At 57.0% G+C, this 24,648-nt stretch overlaps 3 protein-coding genes across 3 annotated transcripts; all 3 read left to right on the top strand.

Moving 5' to 3' along the window:
* Positions 1-386: 386 nt before the first annotated feature.
* Positions 387-2,873, top strand: LMJF_24_1900 (conserved hypothetical protein; the record flags this gene model as incomplete). The annotated part of the gene is made up of 1 exon (XM_001683655.1): positions 387-2,873. One exon carries the CDS (start codon positions 387-389, stop codon positions 2,871-2,873), a length of 2,487 nt encoding a protein of 828 aa, XP_001683707.1.
* A 2,157-nt stretch (positions 2,874-5,030) lies between these two features.
* CYC10 (cyclin 10) lies at positions 5,031-7,004 on the top strand (the record flags this gene model as incomplete). The annotated part of the gene is made up of 1 exon (XM_001683654.1): positions 5,031-7,004. The coding sequence occupies one exon, from the start codon at positions 5,031-5,033 to the stop codon at positions 7,002-7,004; it is 1,974 nt and encodes a 657-aa protein (XP_001683706.1).
* Positions 7,005-17,338: 10,334 nt separating this feature from the next.
* Positions 17,339-20,137, top strand: CYC11 (putative cyclin 11; the record flags this gene model as incomplete). Its single annotated transcript, XM_001683653.1, has 1 exon — positions 17,339-20,137. The coding sequence occupies one exon, from the start codon at positions 17,339-17,341 to the stop codon at positions 20,135-20,137; it is 2,799 nt and encodes a 932-aa protein (XP_001683705.1).
* Positions 20,138-24,648: the final 4,511 nt, after the last annotated feature.

Genomic DNA, 24,648 nt, shown 5'->3' with positions numbered 1-24,648 from the left:
ACGAAACCTCCGTCGACCTTGGCCTTTCTACTATGCTGTGACTTCTATGAAGCATTTGTTTCGAGACTCTCCCCTCCCCAGGCATACACGCCAGCTAGCAGGCCAATGCTCCGATGCCTCTCCATTGTCTTCCTCTCCTTTTTTTTTGCTGTATTGACGCTGTTGTTTATCCTCAGCAGCGGGAACGGCTTTTGTTGTTGTTTGCGCGGTTTTTGTCATTGTCGTCGTCTCTTCTTTGTGGTTATCTTTGAAGGTGCGCCTTACCACCTCTTCTCAGAATCCCCTCTTTTTTCTGTCTTGGCGTCCGTGACACTTCATCGAGTCCCTCTAGCTGGTGTACGATCATTCATTTTCGCTTGCTTCCCCGAGCATCTTCGGTCGTCAGCATGTGTGACGAAGCGTTTATTCTTCAGGCAGACGGACGGGCGCACACCTCCGATGTGCGCTTTGTCAGCTCCTCACCTCATGATCCGCTGGCTGTCTTCACAGCGTCGCGCGACAACACAGCGAAGTTGTCCACCGTTCCGACGTCAGGGGACACTATAGAGGATGGTCTGACCTTTGTTGGTCATACCGCGTTTGTCAACTACGTTCTGTTTCATCCCGGTATAGAGCTTCTGGATCACGAGTCGTGTGTTGTCACTGGATCAAATGATAAGCATGTGGCGCTGTGGAACGCCGAATCGTCCGCGGTAGAAGCCGTGTTAGATGGGCACAACAGTGGCGCTTGTTGCGGTGCCATCATGCATTTCACTCCCGGCAGTGTCGACACGGAGGTGGAGGATGCGCTTGCTGGCGATATTATTTCTGGCGATTGGGGCGGGATGATTCTTATTTTCGATCACAAAAGTGGACAGCCGAAACAACTTTACGAAAAGCATGCCACGGCCATCCGTGGTGTGGCGCAGCTGACAAACACCTCGACAGTCGTGTCTGGCTCTGGCGACAAGACGATTCACGCTTGGGATGCAGTGACGGGAAGGACCATACAGATTTTCTCTGGTCACCGGGATGTTGTGCAGTGCATTTGTGCGATCGACAGTACCCGCTTCGCGTCGGCAGGGAACGATTGCACGGTTCGATTGTGGTGCATCGGCACCGAGTGTCCTCTTCAAGTATTGGACGGTCACGACTCACTGATCTACTCCATCAGCTGGTCTTCTGCTCTGTCGGAGCTGTACACTGCCTCGGAAGATCACACAGTGCGCGTATGGCGTTCAAACGGCGCTGATGGTAAGCTGTTCACCGTGCAAGTCATTCAGCACCCCTGCGTCGTGTGGAGTGTGGCGCCAACATCGGACGGCAGGCTGCTCTCTGGTGGTTCAGATCATACCGTGCGCGTATGGACCCGTGACTATGGCCACATGGCGTCCATCGAGAAGCTGGAAGCCTTGGAGACGGCAGTTTCCTCACAGACTGTGAATATCAAAATCGCCAAATCTAGCAGCGCTGCTGCCGCCAGTGGCGGCCTGGATGTGGAGTCGATGCCGTTCACGCACGAGATTGCGCAGCGCCGCGGTACGCTGGAGGGCGAACGCCTCTTCGCCCGCAATGAGAAGGGCGAGGTGGAGTTGTATGTGTGGAATGCCGGTCAGTGGGAGAAGATCGGTGTTGTCGTTGCTGGGCCAGACGCTCAGCACTACACGGGCGCTTCGGAACAACAACGCGAGAAGCACTTCTACAACGGGCAATCGTACGATTACCTTTTCGACGTGAATGTTGAGGGTCGCATGCTAAAGCTGCCCTACAATGTCGGTGACAGTGTGGTAGAGACGGCAAAGTGCTTCATCCAGGACCACGCTGGCGTTGTTGCGCAGGACTCGCAGGAGGAGATCCAAAACTTTCTTATGGCGCATGTGTCGCCGGAGGATCTCTCGCGTATTCCGGGCTTGGAAGGTACCAAACGTGCCTCCGACTCTGGTAGCGCTGCAGCACCCACGCCGTCTGCAGCAACAGCCGCTCCGCCGCCGCCAGCGGAGGCTGACAGTCTCCTTCCTGCGTGGAAAGTGCCGCAGCTCTTTGACACCTTCAACGCTGCCGCTGCGCAGACGAAGGTGAACACGCTCTTGCCGGAGCACACACAGTTCCACCACACCGTCGAGGCGGTGTCGCTGAACGCCAGTGATCCATCCGCCACGTGCGCGGGTCTTCTCAGCCTGTACGCCGCGTTGCCGGCTGGGCTTCGCTTTCCCGCGACGGACGCTCTGCGCTACATGCTCACCGTCACCGTTGATAGGCCCGAGATCGTCGGAGAGACGCTGACAAAGCTGAATACCGTCTGGGGCTCTAAAGCACCACAACCCCCGCAGCCGCCAACGTCGGCGGCGGAGTGGATGGTGGCTCTGCGGCTTGCCGCGTCCGTGTTTGGCCGCTTGTGTGACGCGCGTGTGCAAGCGCCGACCATGAATGAAGACGCGCAGGAGATGCTGGTGTGGTTGGTGACGTCGCTGCCGTCCATGACGAAGCTGATCACGAGCGACACGTCCGCTACCATGCGCACCAACTGCCGAGCCGCTACGGCTGCACTCCTCCGCAACGTGACGGTAGCCCTGTGCTCCCCGGGGTCGAGCCTAGCGACGGCGGGGCCCGCGGGCCTTGCCGAGCGGCTGGCCGTCGCCGTTGTGCAGCAGAGCGCCGTTTTGTTTGTAGTGGAGCGCAACGACTCGCCAGTAGTGCGCGACACTCTGCGATCGCTGCGGTCACTCTTGCTGTCCTCCCCGCCGTCGCCGGCTTCGTGGCGCGCTGCGGTAGTGGCCCAGGTGCTCAACTCGTTAACGCCCTCATTGAAGGGGATCGCCACCGGCGCTCGCGTCGAGGGTCAGTCGACGGCTGCGTGGCTGCTGGCTCAAGTAGGCCACCCAATCGCCACTTGAAAGAGGACGAGAGCGATTCCCGTACACGTGCGTGTGTGTGTGTGTGTGTGTGTGTGTGTGCTTTCGTTTGAGTTGGCGCTCTTCATGATGTGTTTGCTCCGTAATTTGACCTCCTCCGTTGTTCCCACATGTGCAGTGATATGAGCAAGCGCACCCCGCCCACCTGCAAACCCAGCAAGGCAAACACCCAAAGACGAGTAAACAACAGGTGTAAAGCAAGGGAACTGTGACTCATCAGGGCTCTGGCGCTGACATAGCGTGCGCTGAACCTCTTCCCTCTCCCCCATCGTCTGACTGGGGCGTCATGCAGAGAGGGTGACGCAAAGAGTGATGAAGGAGGACGTCATCTCTGGCGTGGTGGCGTACGTACCCTTCTCTCTCTAGCCAGGCGCCCCCTCCCCTACCCTTGGATGGCGTTGTTGACACCGCCGTATCAGCGGCAAGAGTTGTGCATGCTAACGTATGCGCGTGCGTATGTGTTGTGACCTCTGACTTTCCCTCTTCATTTTATCCCTCGTTTCTGCTCACTTGCTTCTCTGATCTCACTGCGCATGAATTGTTTTTTCGGGGTGGGGCTGGCGGTTCAACCACTACGCCTTCCCCTCGCGTGCGCGCATCCACCCTGGGCGTCTCCCTCCCCCTTTCCCACTTTTCCCCGCCCACATACACACACACACGTTCTTGTACGTGCTCCTCCGTCTTAAATCTTTTGTGTGTGTACGCCTTCCATTTTGTTTCTCTCTACATCATCATCGCCTTCCTCCTCGTCTCGCGAACATCATCCCTGTCACGTGCCAGTCACGTGACCTGCTCCCATTGATGTGAATGCTATAGTCCATTCGTTGTTCTCTTGCGTAGCATCCACCCACGCCTTCGCTCCTTCTCCCTTCTCCCTTCTCTCTTCTCTCTTCTCTCTCGCTCGCTCCCTAATGCGTGTGTGATCACGTGTTTGTGACGCCGGCTTCACCTTTCTTCCTGTATCCCCTTTTCTGTATATGTGTGTATATATATATATATATGTGTGTATGTGTGTGTGGTATTTGACATTTTTCATTTTCTGTTCGTCCTCCCCCTCCCCCCGTGTTGGTAGCGTGGCAGCTTTGTTATTCACATCTCACGTTTATTTGCCGGCCCCCCATCCATCCATCACCGCTTCTCACCCACACATCATTCTCTCTCCCCCCTTCCCCTCCCTCCACACACACACACACACCACCTCCTCTCCTTGTACCTTCTGGTTCTCTTCGTTCCTTGTAGCAAGCTGCCACTCCCCACCGCCGCCACCGACACACATACACACACACAGATACACACACGCCTTCTCACCCCCTCAACACCACCACCGCGCATACATCTTTCTTGCTGTGCGTTTTGCTCTCTGTGTCGTCCTGCTCCTCCTTCCTCTCCTCCGTCTTTTCTCCTTCACCCTCCCCCCTCCCCTACCCTACCCCCCCCCGCCTTTACTCCTTCCTCACGCCTTGCATCTCTCTCTCTTGCATCGGCCTTCCCGCGTGTCTGTGTGTCCGTGGTAGCGCCTTGTGATTGTCGCTCTGTTGTCCGGCGGGAAACGACGCACGCTATCTCCGAACCACCTCTTCCCTTCCCTCCCTCCCCTCCTCTCTCTCTCCAGTCACCACACACGCATACACGTCCATACGGATATCCATTGTTTTGCTAGGCGCTGCGCAGCACCGTTGGAGGTTGCAGCATTCTCTGAGCATCAAGCTCGAGCCCACGCGACCCTCTTGATACCCCTTAGGATTGGGGCAGCGACTCCTCTCTCTCGTTTCGTGTGGTGGTGTGTACGCCGACATCTTGTTGATCGAGACTCTCCCCTCTTACCCTTCCCACCTTCTCCCAGCAGGTGGTGACTATATTCCCTCCTCCTTCGGTGTGGACGAGAAGGGAGTGAGGAGTGTCCTTTCTCTCTGCCGATTTTATCGTTTTCGGTGCTGCACGATGAGTGCGCTAGACACAATGGTGCAGAACGGGCGCAGCCACGGAGGCGACGCTAACAGCCATAGCAGCAGCCACACCGAGGATGGCAACACGTCGAGAGCCTACTACCCATCGCGGCTCTCCCCCGCCGCGCCGCCGCGCGGCGTGGACGAAATAGAGAAGCCGCTCATCTGCCACTTTTTTCGCAAGCCGTCTACCATGCAGATTGGCTTAGCGGGGTGCAGCAGCAGCCTACATACATCGCCCAGCAGTGGCTCGGCTGCCGGGAGCGGCTTCTATGGCGCTCGTGGCCAAGAGGCTGCAGCCAGCGCTACCGTGAACAGCAGTGGCGCGAATGGCCTGTGTGCGGGCGCAACAATGTCGAGTCCGTCCGCCACTCCAACGCTGCCGCCCTTGCCATCCACGATGGACGAGCCGGTCGACCTCTTTCCACTTACGCCGTCTGTGTCCATGCTGCAGCGGCACAGCAAGCGCTCGGGCCGCTTGCTGAACGAGTCCGAGACGATGCAAGAGAAGCATGGGCAGGAATACCGGTTTCTTGTTCCGTGGCTGGCGTACGCAATCGACTGCACCATCGCGGCGCATGAGGTGCTGCGGCAGAAGCACGGAATACCCGCGCACGTGTCATCACCAGCCTCGCCTTCAGCAAACACACTGAACGGCGCAACTGACGTAAAGCGGTCGTCACGAGGGAGCGCCAACGGTGACCCCACGTATGCGGACACGGCAGGCGGTAGCAGTGGCAGCGGCCAAGCGGCGTTGCCGAGCCCGCAGGCGGAACTCAACGCCTTCTCCACCCGCGAGGTTCCGGCCATCTCCGTCCACGACTACCTCAAGCGCATCGTCAAGTACACCTACGTCTCTCCGTCGGTGCTGGTGTGCGGGTGCCTCTACCTGGACCGGCTGCTCTGCATGCACCCATGCATGCTCCTGCACCCGTACAACGTGTTCAAGCTCTTCCTCACGTCGACCAGAATGGCAAGCAAGATCATGGACACGCGAACACTGAACAACCATGACTTTTCTGTCGTCGGCGGTGTCACGAACGACGACCTCAACGCGCTGGAGTTTCTCATGGTGGAGCTGTTGCAGAACCGGCTCTACTTCTCACGCGACACCTTTGATGAGTACTGTCGCCCGCTCCGCTTACAGGCGGCTCACTTGACTGAAGAGGCGAGCGACTGGGGAGCCGAAACAGCCATGGAGACGCCAGTGGAGACTCGCTCCGGTGTACAGCACCAGCCGACGCGGCCATTCCTTGCGCGCTGTAACGGCAGCAACACCCGTAGCCGTCGATCTAGCATCCTTTCGCAGAACGAGTACAGCGTATCGATCGCCTCGCAGAGCGGCGTGTCACCTCTGCGGTCGGCGTCGCGTCCAGCCTTTCCGCCGAGCGCGTCGACGGCGCGCTCCATATCGGTAGACACGGAGTCTATAGGTCCGGCCCGCGCACCTGCGTCACGCGGCGGGTCAGCATCCACCTCCGCACCGCGTCACCCCCTCGGCACGTCGTACTCACCAGCCCTGCCACACGTGCCGCACACTGCAGCGAACGGTGGCTCGTCCCCTGCGCTTGGTGCCATGGGAGGCCTATCCGGGCGTGGCGCCAGCGGCGAAGACATGCTTCGTGTAGCGACACACACCAACAGCATCTACCAAAGCAGCAACGGGGTGTGGACGGGCCAGACTCCGCCGGACTCGGTGACGGTGCTAGTAGGGGTGGAGGAACGAGGCGATGAGCGGGCGCGCAGCATTTCACTCTCCGCCCCTCGATGTGGAGCCACCACCTCGTGGGACGCCACTGGCCGCCCGAGCCGCTTGCTAGCGGCGAGCACCAGCACAATGGCGGGCCTTTGCACAGCGGCGCTCAATGGTGGCCGCGGTGGCTATGAAAGCTCCCCCAACGTCTGCGCCGCTCCAACCTACAACAGGGCATCCGCCAGCAGTAGCCGGGGCATAACTGCCAGCGCTGAAGATTTCGGGGCTGGTTCGATGGTGATAAGCTACAGTGATCGCACCCCTACTCGACGAGCCTTTTCCCACGCATCACGTGAGGGAATAGCTCTGCCGCCAGTGGTGTGTAGCGGACGCAGCGAGCGATCTGCGAGCGTGATAGGTGTCGCAGCGCAAGGCCAACGTTTACCTCCACCTCCAGATCAGCCCCGTGTGTAGGTGATAGGCCTTCCTCCGAGGCTCACCGACAAGCACACACACACACACACGCATGCTTACAGATGGATGTGTGTGTGTATGTGTGTGTGTTTGTGTGTGTGTTTGTGTGTGCTGGAGTGAATCTGTTTGCGTGTGTGCTGCTTCCTTTCTTCGGTTGCGGTTGCTGCTGTTCTTGTTGTGAATCGCAGTGGTGGCGATCTTGTTCATCTCTTTACGTTGCTCATTGCTTCCTCCCCCTCCTCCCTCCCCTCTCTCCCACTATTTCTCTTCCTCCTCTCCTCTCTCTCGCGGGCTGTCCATTGGGCAGACAAAAATGCCTAAGCGGAGGCGCACACGCAAACGCACGTCGCGCATGACTTAGTTCGCCAAAAAGGTGTGTCCTTCTCAGTTTCAGGAAAGTTGGGGGATTCGCGTGTGGAGGGAAGGGAGAACCAAGGAAGAGAAGTGTTCTTGCGGGCGCAGTTCTGGCATGCTTGTAGAGCGTCACCCACCCACCGACCCATACACACACACACCGGGACAAGAATGTTCTTCTCAACGTAAGCATCTCTAACTCCCTCTCTAGCGTTTGTGTGTGTATTTTTGCTCACCCGCCGTTCCCCTTTCCTCTCCCCCGCCCTCCCCCCAACGCCGTCATCTCCCTCGCTTGCCGCTCACAGCCCTCCCCTCCCTTTACTCGCCTCACTCTCCCTCTGTCTCTCCCTTCTTTCCTTTTGGTTTTCTCTTCGCTCTCCCTCCCTCACCTGTTTCAGTTTTGTCGTTTCGAGCTGCTCTCCGCCAACACCACTGTCACCTCACGTTTGCTACAGGAGCGAGAGGGAGGGGGGCGAGGGCGACTCCGTTTTTTTGTATTTTGGTGTATTCACGTTTGTTTGTTCCTCCCCCTCGTCACATATACACACACACACACACCTGTGGAGTGACGTGTGGTGTTCCTGTCCTCCGTTCCCCAGCCACCCTCCTCCACATTCCGCTCCTGCTCCGTTTTTGCTGTTGTTTCCATGCTGCACACCTCTCTGCCTCTCTGTGCTCCTTCCTTTTCGGTGCGTTCTCTCTGCCGGTTTCCCTTGTCTTATTCCACAGCATTCAGATTCCGACCCTTCCACCTCCCCGCACCCCCCCCTGCCCCTCTTCCGGGCCCGAACCCCCTCTACGAGTGCTCTCATGCATTCAGCACCCATCCCCCTCCCCCTCCTCTCTATATCTGCAGACATGGCACTCCGCAGGTGCGTCTGCGCGGTCGTTTCAGAGGGCGACGCAGCGGCCGGAGAGCAGGAGCAAGAGGCCTAGGGGGGTTGGCAAGCACAGCTCCATTCTTTAGTGCGTGTGTCCGGGGAGGGGAGGGGGGAGGCGGAAGGGGCAGCGAGAGCATTCCCTGTCCCTCCTCCTCTTCCCTTGCTTTGCCTCTCGCATGAGCGGGGGTACACTGATGACGGCGGACACCTCGGCGTGGCATTAGGGCCCACTACCCCTCTCGGTATGGGGAAGCCGAGCAACCCACCCGCCCCCTATCCCTGTCAATGCACAACCGCCTCTGGTGGGTGACGGGGTCAGGTGTCTGCGACGTAGGGGGAGGTCGGCGCTACGTACCGCCACTGATGCCGGCGGTCAGGTCCTGGGATGGCGCTTCATCGGAGATAGCTGCGACAGTGAATACGCTTGCACTATCCACATGATGGGCAGCGTGTCGACGTGGCTCGACCGCATCTCAGTCGGCCCTCGCTGCCCGCTGGTGGGTGAGCCTGAGCCATCCCAAGCGATGCGCCAGCTGGCGACCTGCTCAGCGTGGAGCGGCGGGTAGAGTTTGAGACAGGAGCCGTGCTCCGATGGCTGAGTCGGCGCGTCGCTGTAGCGCGTGTGTCTACGGCTGCTGCGCACCACGCGACGGGTGTGGCGTGTGGGCACAGTGGCGTTTGACCTCACGTGTGGTGTGCGGCAGCGAAAAAAGAACGGACACACACGCGCTGTGTAGAAAAGAATGACAAACGTCAGTGGAGGTGTCTGTCCATGTGTATGTGCATGTATAGGGGATATAGGGATGTGCGCGTGTGTACTACCAGGCGATGAAGAGGTGAGCCGCTCTCTCCCTCTCTCTCTCCCCCTCTCCGTTCTCTGCTTCCGTAGTGGCACATTGGTCGGTTAGTTGAGTTTCATTTGTTTCATCGCGAGAGATTACATGCGTCACGCATACACACTACTGCTTCTACACGTTCTCGTTCCATGTCCCGTTATCTGCTGCTGGCACCACCATCTTCCGTGTCTCCCCCTACGTGCCACTCAAGCCTCCTCCCTTCCCCCGCTGTCTCCCCTCTTCGTGTGAGGGACATACCGAACATAACACCGTCTTTTTCTTTTTCTCGTCCTCCCTTACACGTATTCGTACAAACACGCGCTCCTTTTCACCCACCCTCACGCATTGCCAGAAAGACGCACACGCACACACACATGGCTGCGCGGCCCATGCATTGTCTTTTCGGAGGGGGTCCTCGCGTTTTGCAGACCTCTTTCTTGTTTACTCCTTGTCTCTCTCTCTCTCTCTCTATATATATATACATATGCATATACATATACATATATGTATATCTTTCTCTGTGTGTATGTGTCTCTCGTGACTGTGTGTCCTCGCATCTCTCTCCATCCCTCCCTCTCCTCCGCTTTCTGTTCTACCCTCTCTTCCTCTCTATCTTGTGATATTGTACGGAGTGCTTGTGTATGCGTGGCTACCTGTCATCCCGTGTTGATGCGAATTTTATTTGTGGTTCGTTTCTTTGGGTTCTGGCAGGGGCTGTCGAGGAGTATGTATGTATGTGCGTGTGCGTGTGCGTGTGCGTGTGTGCCTCCCCCTTTCGTGCTCTTCTCGATTTGTCATTCTGCCCCTCACCCCTTCCTTCTCTCTCTCTCTCTTTCCCTCTAGTGTCCCATGTTACTTCACCCTTACCCACTCTCGGTTTCTTCATTTTTCCGCTACGCCCTCCCCGTCTTCCCTCCACCCGTGTGCCTTTTCTCCACTGTCGTCGTTCACCGGCTGTTTATGTCCGTGTGCATGTGGGCTCTTGTCTCTGTTGCTGCTTTTATGTTTCTTCCGTCTCTCGCCGCGCCCACCCGCTCAGACTCTACTCGCTCAGAGAGGCTTCCATTCATCCCCCCCCCCTCCTGCCCGTGTCAACAACAGAGGGACACGCACGCAGCGACAAACACACACACACACACACACACACACACACACGGTTCTTCCCATACGCGCTCCCTCTCTCCTATCCCTTTTTGTCTTGTGCCCCCTTTCCGGTCTTCTTTGATCTGCGTGTACGCGTGCGTGTGCGTGTATGTGTGCGTATATTTTTACCTTCCTCACTGTTGTTTCATTGGCAGACATTGTTTCTTTCGCTCTTTGCCCTTATATATATGTGATGTCTTGTGACACAAATGTGTGTTATGTGGGTGCGGGTGCGTGTCGTTTCTCCTTTTCCCGTGTTGCTCCTCTTTTTTGTGAGATCACCCCCCCCCCCACACACACACACACTCACCACCACCACCACCACTTCTCTCCCCGTTCTATCTTCTTCTTCGCCTCGGCTGTGTCTGTGCTTTCTTCCCGCTCCTATACGTCTCTATCTCGATCTCTGCATCGACCAATCTGGCAATCCTTCCCTGGTGAGCTCTCGCTTCTGTACGTGTGCGTCTGTGTGAAAGCGCTCCCCCCCCCTTGCCCCCCCCTCTCTCTCTCACTCTCTATCTCCCCCCTCTTTGCATCTCCTCCCTCTTGCTCTCTTTCGCCGTCTTCTCGATAGATGGACGGATCGAGGGCCCTTGCAGTGAAGAAACGGCGCGATGCGAGGGGAAGAAGGGGAGAACCAAGTGTGAGAGGGTTGAGGGGATGTGAAGGAGGAAGGGAGTAAAAACAAAACAGATAGCCAAGACAATGTCACAGCGACGCTGGGCTGAGTTTCGTCGTCTTCGTCCTCTGTTGCTGTTGTTGCTGCTGATTACAATCTGGGACTGTTTTCAGTGCTTGCTACAGCAGCCATCGCTCTCTTTCTTCCTCTTTTCCCTGTGTGGAGGGGGTGAGGGGAGGAATGTATGTGTATGTATGTGTGTGTATGTGTATGTGTGTATGTGTGTGTGTGTGTGTGTGTATGTGTGTGTGTGTGTGGAATGCGGGATACGGAGAGGGGAAAGCGACCGTGCTACGTTGTCACGTGATGGGGAACTTCTTTCGCACACCTCCCTCGGTGCCCTTGCTCCGCCCACCTCCCCCCTTTCTCTCGCCCTCCTTCTCGCCCCGCCTCACCCGGTGCGTAAACCTTACATCTTGCGTCGCTTCTCTCCTTTGTGTTTTGGTTGTCGATGTCGCCTTCTTCCGCTCTTTGCCCGTAAACCGAAAAGATGTGTTGCCGCGACCGCACCCGCACTGAACCACTTCCCCTCCCCCTTCTTCGGCTTCATTCTTGTGTGCTATGCGTGGCCGCGTTTGCTACTGCGTGCGTGTGGCGTGTTGGGCTCTCTCCTTGGCTTGCCCTTTTTTTCCCCCGCCCCGCCCCTCCCCCTCCCCCTTTGCGTCGTGATCTCAGGTACCTGCCACTTCCGCCAATATGCCTTTTTTGAGTTGTTCGTGATTTGCCTTTCCTCTGCTCTTCGCCCTCTGCGTTGTATGTACATGTATATATATATATACATGTGTGTGTGTGTATACTGTGTGTGTGTGTGTATACGTGTGTGTGTGTGTGTGTGTGTGTGTATACGTGCGTGTGTGTATACGTGTGTGTGTGTGTGTCCTTTATACTTTCGCTTGCTGAATTCTCACGTTGCTTCTTGTTCGTTGTTGTGGCTGCTCCACCCCCCTCCCCCTCCCCCTCTCCCTCTCTTTTTCTTCTGTTCTCTGCTACGTTACACACACCGACGTACACACCATATGGTGACTCCCTCCCTCTCCGCTCTGTCGTTCGCCCTCCCCCTCCCCCGCACGACCCGGCCTTTCCCTCGTGCCACTAAGAGCATAAACAGGCAAGCGAAAGAAGAAAAGAGAAAACAGTAGTGTGTGCTTCACGATTAAGCGACGCGATGCGTTCCTCGACGTTCAGCTGGAGGTGAGGCGGGGGTCAGGCAGGGGGGGGTGAAGGGAGCAGTGTGGGGGCCTCATCGACTGGCGCAGGTTTTGTGCGATGCGAGAACAACGCACAAAACAAACAACAAAAAAAAGAAATTGTGAAGGCGAAGGCGAAAGGCGGGTCTTAACAAGCTGGAGTGGTGGGCGGTGGTGAGAACGAAGAGGGGGTCTGGGGAGGTGAGCAACAGTGCCATGGTGCGTCATTCGACCCGATCATGGGTGTGTATAGATGGGCTACGTGTCTTTGATGCGCATTTCGAAGGCTGTAGCTCCTCCCAGACCTCTCACAGCTTCTCCTTCTCCTCTCCTCTTGCCTTCTTCGGCCCCATTCTCGACTCCCCATCGTCCTCCTCCTCGTCGTTGGTACTTTATTTTTTGTGTCTACTGCAGTATCCGTGGCGTTCTTTATGTGATCCTTCTCTGTTGGCTTTCCTCTGACGTTCCTCTCTCCCTCTCTTGTTATTAATTTGTTCGTGTATGTGTGCGTGTGCGTGTGTTCTTGTTCCGTATCCTAAACTGGTTCCATACACCCACCCACCCCCCACACGCACCACCGCCTCCTTGAGTAGAGGTGGCCTCTCCCCTCCCCACCCCTCTCCGCCCCGCGTTTCTTCACCTCTTCCTCCTCCACGTTAGGGATGATGTGAGTGAGAGAGACGACAAGACATGCTGCCTCCGTGGGGGATTCGCTAGGTTGGTTGGGTCGCGTGCGCACGGAGGGTTGAAGGATAACAGCAGGGCACTGCCTTCTCTTGCTTTCGTCCTAGCTCACACAGACTCTTTCTCTGTCGCCCCCCGCCCACCCAACACCACCTCTCTCCCTTCTCTCTCTCTGCCTTGCGGCTATGTTTGGTTTCTTCTGGATGTTGGTGTTATTGCCTCTTCGTTCTAGTGGACGGTTGCCACTACGACTAGAGAAGCTTCGTCCCTTCCATCTATCTTTCGCCCTTTCATTCCATGCTCTCTTGACTCCCTTCCTCCCTTGCTTGCTCTCCCTCTCTTCAGTGTTCTCCGAATCTCTGTCTCTCCCTGTCGCACTGTTTGCCCTTTCTGCTTTCCTCCCTCCGTCGTTTCAGCTTCAGCCTCTCTCCTCTCTGATTCTCTATCAGCGCGTGTGTGTACTTGTTTCTCGTGTTCCTCTTCTGTGGTACCTACTCCAATGATAACGCATCTCGCGTTGTGTATGCGCCCCCTCTGTCTTCCCCTCTTAAGCGCTTACACGAACAACAAAAAAATATCGACGTGTCTCGTGTCTTTGGTTTGGTGTTTTCCTCTCCTCTTCCCCTCCTTCCCCTTTTTGGTTGGTTTGTTGCACTTCTTTCGGTCTCTCCCCACGCACACTTCTCATGTGCGTGGTGTGTGTGTGTGTGTGAGGGGACAGTTATGACGTGTGCGTGTATGGGGGGGAGGGGGGGGGAAGCTGTCGCTTCTTCGTTTGCTGTTGTTGTTTTCATTTGTTACGTGAGGCAAGGTGTGTATCCGTGTTGGTTTATTGCCCTCTTCCTACCCCCGCCGTTTTGCGCATGCTCGTCTCGTTATCTCCTTTTGTTGTGATGCCTCGTCTTCCGTCCTCATTCACCACCACCACCTCTTCCTCCGCCCTCTCTCTTTTTCTTTTCTGTTGCCATCCTCGTCACTCCCTCATTCCTCTGTTCTCTTTCTCTCGCCCAACGTGTGTTGTTGTGATCGTCTGTTTGTTTGTTGTCGGTCGATGCTGTTGTGGATGGAGCATGCGTACGCGTGTGAGCGGTTCTGTCACCCCCCTCTACCTCTATCGCTCTCTCTCTCTCTCTCTCCCATCCTTACTTTCTTCTCCGAGCTCCTACGTGGTATTACCTTGCGCCCTTTGTGTGGTACTGTTGCTCATGTTCCCGTTGTTGCTGTGCTCCCTCCCCTGCTCCTTGCTCGCCTGGGTGCGTGTATATATTTTCTTTATCCCTCCCTCTCTCGCTCTCACTCGCTCCTCATGCCTGTGCGCTTGTTTTGGCCTCTATATCCTCTGAGTATGCATGTAAAACACACACACCTCTCCTTGTACACCCATTCTCATGTCGCCCCCCTCCCTACCTCCCTCTCTCCCTTGTGTATTCGCGTCTCTCTGTCTGTGTGTGTGTATGTGTGCGTGGAGGACTTCACATCCCTCTTCCTTTCTTGATGCGCCCCTCCCCCTTGTACCCGCTGGCCTCCTTCCACTTGCGTCTGTGCTTGCTCACCTTCGCTCTTCTCTGCCTGCCACGTGTGTGTCCGTGAAGCGGTACGCGGACGCGCGCACCCCCTCCCCTCCACGGCTTCGAAAAACTTTCCAGACGACTCCACCTACAGGCGCACATATGGATGCGCTATACGAGCTCCCTCTCCCCCTTCCCATCACGTGGAGGCCCTATCGGTGTGCCGTGATGACTGGCAGGCAGGGAACAGGGACGGAGTCGAAAGGTGGGAAAGAGCGAGAGGTGCAAATGGTCAGGTTTACAGGAGAGACCACCCGACCCCCAAGACAAGCGGGTGAGGGTGGTGGTGGTGGTAGTAGAAGGTGTGAGGACGGCGGCGGGAGAGACGAGAGAGCGACGAACGCATCGGTGGTATCCATGAGAGTTGACATGACAGAGAGGGTGGGTGAGAGAGAGAGAGAGAAGCGTGCATTTTCTTTTGGTTTGTTTGCGTCGCCACAACGTCGTGGCTTGGCGAGCACAAAACCAACGATGCAGGAACGATAGCAGTAAAGAGACGGCAGATACGTCACTTCACCGGCCTCCGTGCACGTGAGTACGAGAGACCTCACCTGCGACTGGAGGAGGGGGAATGAAAGACGGGTGCACGTCTGTGCAGTGCGTGCCTGTGTATATGTTTTATACATGTGCGGACTGAGCAGCGCTGCGTGCTTCATCGAAAGAGGAGGAAGAAGATAAGGGGATGGTCGCACCTCATGGCGATTGCTCTCTGAGCTGCTTTTGGTCTCCTGTCAGGTTCGTGTGGTGCACTTGACATGCATGTCACACACACACACACACACACACACACACATGCACGCGCGCTCCCTCTCGCCCTCTCCGATGTTCATGGTCTTATCTTTCCTATGGTCACGACTCAACCATCTTCACTGTGACCCCTTCGCTTGCTCCGTCCCCTTTCTCTTCATGTCTCCAACACACACAAACATCAACGCACATGTGCAATACTTATATCACGCGTCATTCATCACTTGCAGTTGTACGCGCGGAGTAGAGCACACAGCAGGCGTTGCCGCCAACGCGTTTTGCCGCCGTGACTTGTTTGGGTCGGTGGTCTCCGTGTCATTGTGTTTTCCATCCTGCGTGCGCGCATTTCTTGCTCTCCCTCCCTCTCTACTTTGTGTGCCGGTCTTCTCGCAGGCACGTGCGTGTTTCTGTGCGTGTGCGTGTGTGCGTGTGTTCTTCCACTCTTCCGCGACACCACCACTCTTTCTCCGACAGCGCACCCTTGACCTCATCGCTCGTCGCCATAGAGCGCAACTCATCCGCGACCTTCTCCAACCACCGAGACACGCACACGCGCACGAATGCGAAGACGCCTCCCACTTCTTCCCTCGACTGTAACACACCCAGCGTGCACACACACACACACACACACACACACACACATCACGCACATACATACATATCCCAAAGCACGCGACACCACACGCATAGCACACGCACACACCTCTGTCTCGAAAAGTGCACCCACAAGAGAAGCCGAGCGAGCGGACGAGCAGCCGTGTGCGCAAGCTCACGAATCTGACCCCGACGCCCTCTCTCTCTGTCGCCCTCTTGTTCAACGCCTTGCATTTCTTGTGCCCCACCGTTTTTTTTTTTAGCCGGTGTCGTTGTTGCAGCTACTGCGGGAGGCGAAGCCGATCAACGCCGCGAGCGATCGTGTGGGAACAACCGAGAAGGAAAACTGTAGAGAGGGCACAGTGAAGCGTAGTAACCCACGCTTGTCTTTCTCCCTCTCTCCTTCCCAAGGCTGCACGTTTGCGTGTGTGTGTGTGTGTGTGTGTGTGTGTGTGTGTGTGTCGTAGCAGCTATAGTAGTCACATCTGTTTCTTTTCGAGTCAGTTGCGCTGTAGAAAGGGTACCATCGGTGGGTGTGGTGTTGCTGTTGTTGCGTAGTGGCGGTGCAGCCTCTCTTGCTTCTCCCACTCCTCCCTCCCTCCCTCCTTTTCCCTACGCCATTCATCAGCCTTCCCCTCCCCCCTTCTCCCTTTTTCTTATCTCGTCTTGTTGTTCGTTCTCCTTTGTGTAGACTTGTTTTTCGAGAGAGTGTGTATGTTTGGGGGCTTCCCCTTTCTCCCTTCCTCCCCCCCCCGTGTGTACGTGTGTGCCGCCCTCTTCATCCGCAAGGCCTTATCGGTGAAGACATCGAGACTTTGGTGCACCTCTTCGTTTGTTGCGCGTCGTTGTTGCTCTCCCTCCCTCCTCCCTCCCTCCCTCTATACATACATACGCACTTCTGTCTACATATATATATATATATACGCGTTGGTTCCCTTTTTTATTGTTGTTGCTTGTGCGTGTATGTGTGTGTGTGGTGTTGGTGGTGGGGGTGGGTGGGGGTTTTATTTTGTTTTCACACAGCCCTCCTCCTTCTCGTGTCTCCTTGTATAGACACCGTCGCCGTGTTCTCTGCCTTCTCTTACGTTGCTTCATCTCCGTGAGCCTCTTCTTTGTTGTCGCGTCCTTTTTGTTTCATCTCTCCTTCTTTTGTTTTGTTTTCTGTACTCGCGCGCGCGGGTCTGTGTGTGTGTGAGAGAGAGAGAGACAAGGGAGGACACACACACGTACACATACACACACACACACACACAACACTAACAACGAGAACGAGAGGGCCATCTCCCGTTTCACGCCTCCGGCCTCCGCCCCCCACCTCCCCCTATTTGTTCGCTCTTTTTTCTCAGCTCGTTTCGTTTGTTCGGCTTCGAGCGTGGCCACCCATCCCGTTCCTCCTTTTCCTTGACGAGGCGAGCGCAGGCACGTACGCACCTGGACGCAGGCACCCACGAAGAGGCGCGCAGCCTTTCATCTTTCACTCCTTTGGGTGTGTCTCTCCGCTTCCCAAGCTGTTGCTGCGTCTCTTCTCTCACATTTTTGCCTCTCTTGGAGCACTTCATCTTTCACCTCCTGCGTCGTGCGCTCTTCCTCCCCTCCCGCACCACCACCACCCTGCTTGCTGGTCCGCTCTTCCTTCGCTGAATCGACGCCAGCTTGTCGCCATGGCGTCCCTTGGCGCAGAGCACAAGCTGGAGTGCAAGAGCATGGTGCTTACGCTCCACACCCTCTTCGACATTCCACGCGACCTCGTCTCGCTCCACTCACGCCGCGAAAGTGTCGAGCTCGTGCTGAAGCCGACGGCGAAGTACTACTCGGAGAACAAGCGTTTCTGCAAGCTGGACTTGCCGGAGCAGCACGTCGCCTTCTCGCCGTCCTCTATCATCTTCAAGCACGATCGCTTTGTTCTGGACTTCGAGTCAGCGCCGCCGCCATGCGGCCTCTCCTTCGCGCGATCGTCGACACCACACGGCGCTGCGTCCTTCGCGAACAGCATGCCGAGCAACTTCGTGGACTTGCTTGCGGCGAACACCACGCTCACCGCGCCGGGGGTTGCGAGCAGCACTGGTAAGATGCCTCTACACTTTGAGAGTGACGCGCGCGCTGGTGGCGCCCTTCCTCCTAAGCCTCGCCTCGCGTTCGGTGAGAGTGTCGACGAGGACCAGGACGTCAACCTCAGGAGCCCCGGTAGCCTCAAGCTGAGGACCTCAACGACCACCTTGTCCAGTGCCATGCCGCCGAACCAGATCGTCCTGCGCTACCCCACACGCTCAGATCTTAAAGTCATCGTTGAGGTGATGGTGGGCGCACGACAGCGCCGTCACGACTCCTCTGCCGTGCGCTGGATCACGCCATCGTGGGCGGACCGATCCATCCCAGGCACCATTAGCACCTTCGCCGCCGCTGACGGGGAAGTGATGCGTCACAAGCTTGTCAACCGCTTTGTTGGGCTTACAGTAGGGCACCTCTCCTGCACGATGGAGCTGCCACACGCAGCCGACGATCTGCGCGAGGTGCCGGCGTTTGCCCCAACGGCGATCGCAGACGCGGCGGAGCGCCTGTGTAATGACTATGAGCGCCTGCGCCGTTTTCACACAACGGACACGGAAGAGCAGCTGAATGCTGTCCGTAGCGAGCGTCCAGCTCGGCTTCGTGACTTTGTGGAGCAGCTCTCGACCGGTGCGAGCGAGTTCTCCATCTACCGCGGCCTGCTGCTGGAGGTGTGCCCTAGCTTCTTTGTGCGCCGTATCCGTCGAATCTGCGCCATGTACCCGCCCATCCCGCAGAGCAGCTCCTGGGTGCGCACGGATGCCGAAACGCTTGCTGCCGAGCACACTGGACGCGAGATGTCGCTCATCCGCAACCTCTGCGCCGAACTTGGCCCCGACTTGAGTGCCATCTCGCCGCGCAACCGCTTTCTATCCTATACCAACGTGCAGCCCCTCGGCGACGAGCTCTGGAAGTGGATAAAGGACAACTACGCTCACCAGGAGAACGACATCCTCGACTATGAGCCGGACATGTTTATGGAGTCGCTCGCGCTGCACTATGGTACGCCGGAGCCTGCGCCGATTCAATACGGTTTTTCGCCCATCTCGTATGAGCTGGACAGGCGCGCGTACTTCTGCGACTCACTTCGGTTTCCGGTAAATCGCGAGCACCACCGCTATCGTGACGAGGCGATGGCGGCGCGTCAGATGCGTGTGCCGCTGCAGCTGACGCCGTGCGAACGTCCGCTGCGCCCCATTCGGCCAACATCGCGCAGCTTCGGCGAGATCGACATTCTCCTAGAGAAGTACAAGCCAGAGTTCGTGCAGCTCGTGCCGTCCATTGCAGACGCCATGGAGTGTGTGACACAGCAGAACGAACATCTGCTGCGAGAGCTGCTGCGCGAGTCACAACCTGCTGTCGGCGCAGCCGGAGCGAACGCTAGCACGCGTGAGCGGATGCACGCGCTCCCCTATGAGGTGTGCCCGCACGGGTTTCATCTCTTTCAGTCGGAGCGGCCTAGTGGGTCGTACGTGGCGCTGCTGACGCGCTTCGCAGAGTACACGTACATCTCCGTCAGCACCCTTCTAGCATCCGTAATCTACCTGGACCGGCTGTGTCTCCGGCACCCACGACTTCTGCTTACGACGCGCAACATCGAAAAGCTGCTTGTCGCCGCCGTGCGTGTCGCCAGCAAGATTGTCGACCTCCGCAGCGTCAACAACAAGAATTTCGCGTCTGTCTTTAGCGTGCCGGTGCAGGACATGAACGAGTTGGAGTCGGAGTTTCTCAAGCTCATGAACTTTGATTTCTTTCTTTCACCGAAGGAGTTCAACAACTATGCTCACCTGGTGCAGCTGCCGGCGGCATACATGCAGATGCCGTCGAGCGTGCGCCTATCGAACACAGTGAGCGCTAACGGCACTGTGGAAAGCAGCGCACCGCCACCGTCGGCTTCGCACGACTCCGCAGACCACGTAGCGGATGTAGGCCACAGTGGGAACGGCGCGGCATTGAGACCGGAGAGCAACACGAACAGCAGCAACACTAACAAAATGTTGCTGAACACGCCGGCCGTCGCCACCCCTGCTCCCCCTCGGGCGCCGTCCCCGCCATCACAGCAGCAAGGACGCAGCAGTAGTGGCGCCTACAGCGTCGACACCTCTGTAGCTGCGCAGCGAGCACTACTATCCAGCAAGCCATCATCCACAGCGGACGGCTCGACTGCGACAGGAGTTGAGGCTGGTGGGAAGTACACCAATGGTAGCGGCGGCGCTGCCGGGCACCGCTATATTCGCAGCGGAGTGAGAGGAGGAGGTAGTGGTGGTGGCGTCCGAGGATCCGTGTCAGCCAACGGCTACGGGAGTAGCAGCAGTGCCGGAAGTGCTGGCGGCGGTGGCAGCGGGGGCACGAGTGGCAGCAAGGCACCGTCGGCGGAGTTCGCAAGCGGGACGCGGGTGCTGAGCATCCCCTGAAAACCACCCCGAAAAAAGCCCGTGTCGTCCTCACCTCTCCCCGACTCACGCTGCTGCGGAATCGACGTTCAAGCAAGAAAAATGCAGAGTCGATGTTGGGTGTTGATGCAATGCTGTGGGCGAAGCACCGATGCACGGGTGCGTTGAGCAGCCGCACTGGGCGGGTTCAGTAAGGTGTGACAATCAGAAAAAGGACAGGCATATGCGGAGATGATGCGAAACACAACCGAAAGCCTCCCCCACCCCCGCCCTCCCTCCTTGACGGGGAAAAAAGCAAGAGGGGACCTTCGTCAAGGTGCAGCGGGAGATGGTGTTGTGGGTGTGGTTCTCGAGTGAGGGGATAGAGGGTGAACACGAGGGGAGGAACGGGAGAGTCCGCGAGCTGTGGCCAGAGAAAGAGTTCAGTTGATGCCGGACGCAATATGAATTCATGGAGGCGTCGGCTGCCTTCGTTCTTTCGTTCGCCTTTTAGCGGGTGGAGGGGAGAGGAGTATCTGCTCTCTATGCCTGTGCCTGTGTGTGTGTGAGAGAGAGTGTGTTGCGGCGCTGTTTTCTTCTCTCGATCTCGGTATCTTGACGCGTCACACTACCCCTCCCCCCTCTCCCTCACTCGCGGCTTGGCTCTGTCGTGGTCGCCCACTTCCCTGTCCCCATCGCCGCGTGTGTGCTTGCGTCTGTGTGTCTCACCTATCTCACATATGCACTTTTCTCCCTCCCCCGCTTTACTTCTTTTTTTGTAGGTTTTCAACTCGTTTTTTGTTTTCCTGTGTATTTCTTGTTCTTCTTTCACGCGTGTGCGCGCGCGCCCGAGTGCCTCCCTGTCTGTACGTCCGTCCGTCGGTCCTGTATATTTCCATGTATTTCTGCATATATATATATATATATATATCGTCGCACGCGCGTATGTGTAGAGAAAGGCGTTTCGGTGTCCTTATTGTTCTCTCCCTCCCTCTCTCCCCCTTGTTTGTTTCTGTCCTCTCGTTTTGCTGCTTTGTTTTGTGTGTGTATCATCATTACCGCCCCTTCACCCTACCCACCCCACCCTCCTCCTCCCCCTCTCCTCTCCCTTGCGTCCGCCTTCTCATTCTCATTCTCATTCTCTCTCTCTCTCTCTCTCTCTCTCTCTCTCTCTCTCTCTCTCTCGTTGTCTCTCTGTCGAAATTGTGGCTGTGTCATGTGCCGTCTGCTGTCGCCGACTTGGATGGCAAGGATGTGTGCGTGGAAGGGAGGGGGTAGTGGTGATTAATGGTTTCGCCTGTAGTTTGTGTATGATGTTAGCTGCCTCCCAAACAGTTGGTTTTCTTCCTCAAGATCTTCGTTGTCAGTTTTCTGCTTTCATTTCTGTTGCGTTCACTTCTGCAGTGTTACAGCAACCTTCCGCATGCGCCTGATGGCCCAGCACGCGCGCGCACACACACGCACACACACAGCAATAGCAGCAGCGCAGTGTTTAGTGCTTTGCTGTACTGTACTCGATTTCTCTTTCGTGATTGTATGGAAGTGTTTTTCAGCATTGTTTCCTTCGCTCTTTCCTTCCCCGTTGTATTTGTGGGAAGAGCTACTACCACTGCTCCCTCTGTCTCCCTCTTCACGTCTCGTACCCGTCCTCTCCGTCTCTCCCGCCGCATCACTGGCCGGGAGTTGTTGCGCCGTTGATGCTGTTGTCATTATCTGGACTGGTTGCTTTTCTTTCTCTTCTCCCTCAATACACGTCTCTCCCCCCCCCCTCATCTGTGCGTGCGTTCATGTGTGATTGCCGTAGCTCTTCTTCACCTCTCTCCGACCTGTTGTGGACCCCCTTTTACCCTCTATCCCCGCCCCATTCCAACTTCCCTGCCACCGTCCGAATGCGTGCGTGTTGGTGAGTAAGAGAGGGGAGGGGTCTGGAGAAGGTGGTATGTGTGTGGGAGCAAACTGGAGGAACGCAGCGGCTCGTTTGTGTGTGTGTGTGTGTTTCCACATACACACGCAGAGAACCCTTTTATCTTCCGTCGCCCCTAACCTCCGTTGCCTCCCCCTCCCCCTTATCTCCTCCTCTTTCTATCCGGTGACGCGACACTGCAAAAAACACAAACACACACAACATCCATGTACAGATCATGCCCTTCTCTCTTCTTTGTTTTCTCTTGTATTTGTGAGTGTGTGTGTGTGTGTGTGTTGCCGCGGTGGCGACAAGCCGTGTTCAGACAGTCCACACTCTCTTCATGTCCTCCCCATTTTTTTTTGCGCACGCGCGCTTGTGTGCGTGTGCTCCATCCCTTCCTCGCCTTCATTCTGTGTGTTCCGTGTCTGCGCCCCAACCCTCCTTCATGGACCGCACTCGTTATTTGTCCGCTTCCCTTCTCCCTTTCCGCCACCACCACCACTACCACCACCACCACCACCACCTCTCTCTCTCTCCCTTACGGCATGTTTGGTTGCCTATCGTATCCCTCCTCCTCTTCCCTTGCTTTGCCTCTCGTATGAGCGGGGGTACACTGATGACGGCGGACACCTCGGCGTGGCATTAGGGTCCACTACCCCTCTCGGTATGGGGAAGCCGAGCAGCCCCACCCGCCCCCTACCCCTGTCAATGCACAACCGCCTCTGGTGGGTGACGGGGTCAGGTGTCTGCGACGTAGGGGGAGGTCGGCGCTACGTACCGCCACTGATGCCGGCGGTCAGGTCCTGGGATGGCGCTTCATCGGAGATAGCTGCGACAGTGAATACGCTTGCACTATCCACATGATGGGCAGCGTGTCGACGTGGCTCGACCGCATCTCAGTCGGCCCTCGCTGCCCGCTGGTGGGTGAGCCTGAGCCATCCCAAGCGATGCGCCAGCTGGCGACCTGCTCAGCGTGGAGCGGCGGGTAGAGTTTGAGACAGGAGCCGTGCTCCGATGGCTGAGTCGGCGCGTCGCTGTAGCGCGTGTGTCTACGGCTGCTGCGCACCACGCGACGGGTGTGGCGTGTGGGCACAGTGGCGTTTGACCTCACGTGTGGTGTGCGGCAGCGAAAACAACCAAACAAAATGCACACGCGCTCCTTTTTACCCTTTCTCTATCTGTATTCATATGCGTGTGTGCGTGTTTGATCCTCCCCCTCTCCCTCCTCCTCCTCTCCACCCCCATCCCCATCCCCGTTTTCCCGACCGTCGAAGGAGGTAGGCGGCGCCCTCTGTCCACAAAAGAAAATCGGAAAAAAAAGGGAACGGTCCCTCTTGTCGTCTTCACGCGTCTCCGGTGCTCGGCGACGCTGTGACGCCCCACATTGTGTGTTTGCTTGTTTGGTCTCACCCTCCCTTTTCCCTGCCATCTTATCTCATCGTTTCCATCTGCGTATGGTACTGTTTGGCGTCTTTGTGTCAGTATAGATGTGTGTGCGACTTGTCTGTGTTCGCTCCGCGCTGATCTTTCCTCGATGTTTTTGTCTGTCCCCCCCCTCTCCCTCTGTGTGCGGCTGTGTGTGTGTAGTGTGTGTAGTGTGTGTGTGTGTGTGTGTGTGTGTGTGTGTGTGTGTGTGTGTGTGTACGACGGTGTCTTGATCTCTCTTGTGTTGCGTGTTTCTCGTTTTCCCCTGCATGGATCTCCTCTTTGTAAGCGGACGAACCTGTTGAAGCGAAGACAGCGAAAGGCACCCGTAAAACCACCGCAGGCGAAGGCGTCGTCGGAAGTAACGGCTACGCCACTGCGCCGCTGTAATGCCGCACAGAGATGGGTGGGTGGGCGGGTGGCGAGAAAAGGGGCACTCCGCTCTGCACGGGCCTTCACTCCTCAGCCTGCCACTCTCACTCTGCGGGTCTGCCTTTTGCTTCCTCAGCTCCCGATGCCGCTACTGCTGCTCACTGGGGCTGTGGAGTCGCCACACGCGCATGCCACCACCACCACCACCCCACCCCCCGCCTTTCTGCCCCCTTTTCCTAGGCGATTCCCATGCGCGCGTGGTCCACGGCTCAAAGTAAGAGAAGGTGGGCTGAGGGTTGTTGACACAATGGTGCTACCGCCCATCGTTACTCTTCACCCACCTGCCTACCCCCGAACAGCCCTGCACTGCATCTTCAGTCTCTACCCTGAGCTCTTGACTTTCTCCTCCTTCTCCTCAATGCCGAGTTTGTCGCTGGCGGTGCCCTCATCATCCCCACACTCACCAAAATACGTGCAGCTTCTTGAACCCTTCTCGTCCTAGTGGCAGAACCTCTAGCGACGCATTGCCCATCATACCCTTCCGCACTTCGTCTGCATATCCTGCCATCCCCGATACAGCCGCTGACAGCTCTCTCCGCTCTTTTCGAACTCTTCGCGCTTGCCTACCTTCCTTTCGCAGCACTTCCTCCGCCGCATACGCACGCACACGCGTTAAGAGCGCCAGTGCAAGAAGAGGTCTACGTGAAGACGTGAGAGAGGAAGACGGGGAAAGGGGCGCGGCTATTCGGTCAACGAAGCGTCCCTTTCCCTTTCTTTCGTTTTTCGTTTTTGTTTCGTCTCCTCCCCATTTTCGGTTTGCGACAACACTGGCGGAGCGGGGGAAGGGGAG

The sequence above is a fragment of the Leishmania major genome, chromosome 24 (assembly GCF_000002725.2).
Source record: "Leishmania major strain Friedlin complete genome, chromosome 24".
NCBI classification, from domain to species: Eukaryota; Euglenozoa; class Kinetoplastea; order Trypanosomatida; family Trypanosomatidae; genus Leishmania; species Leishmania major.
Note: the sequence above shows the minus strand (reverse complement) of the source record. Positions and strands in the feature narration are given on the sequence as shown.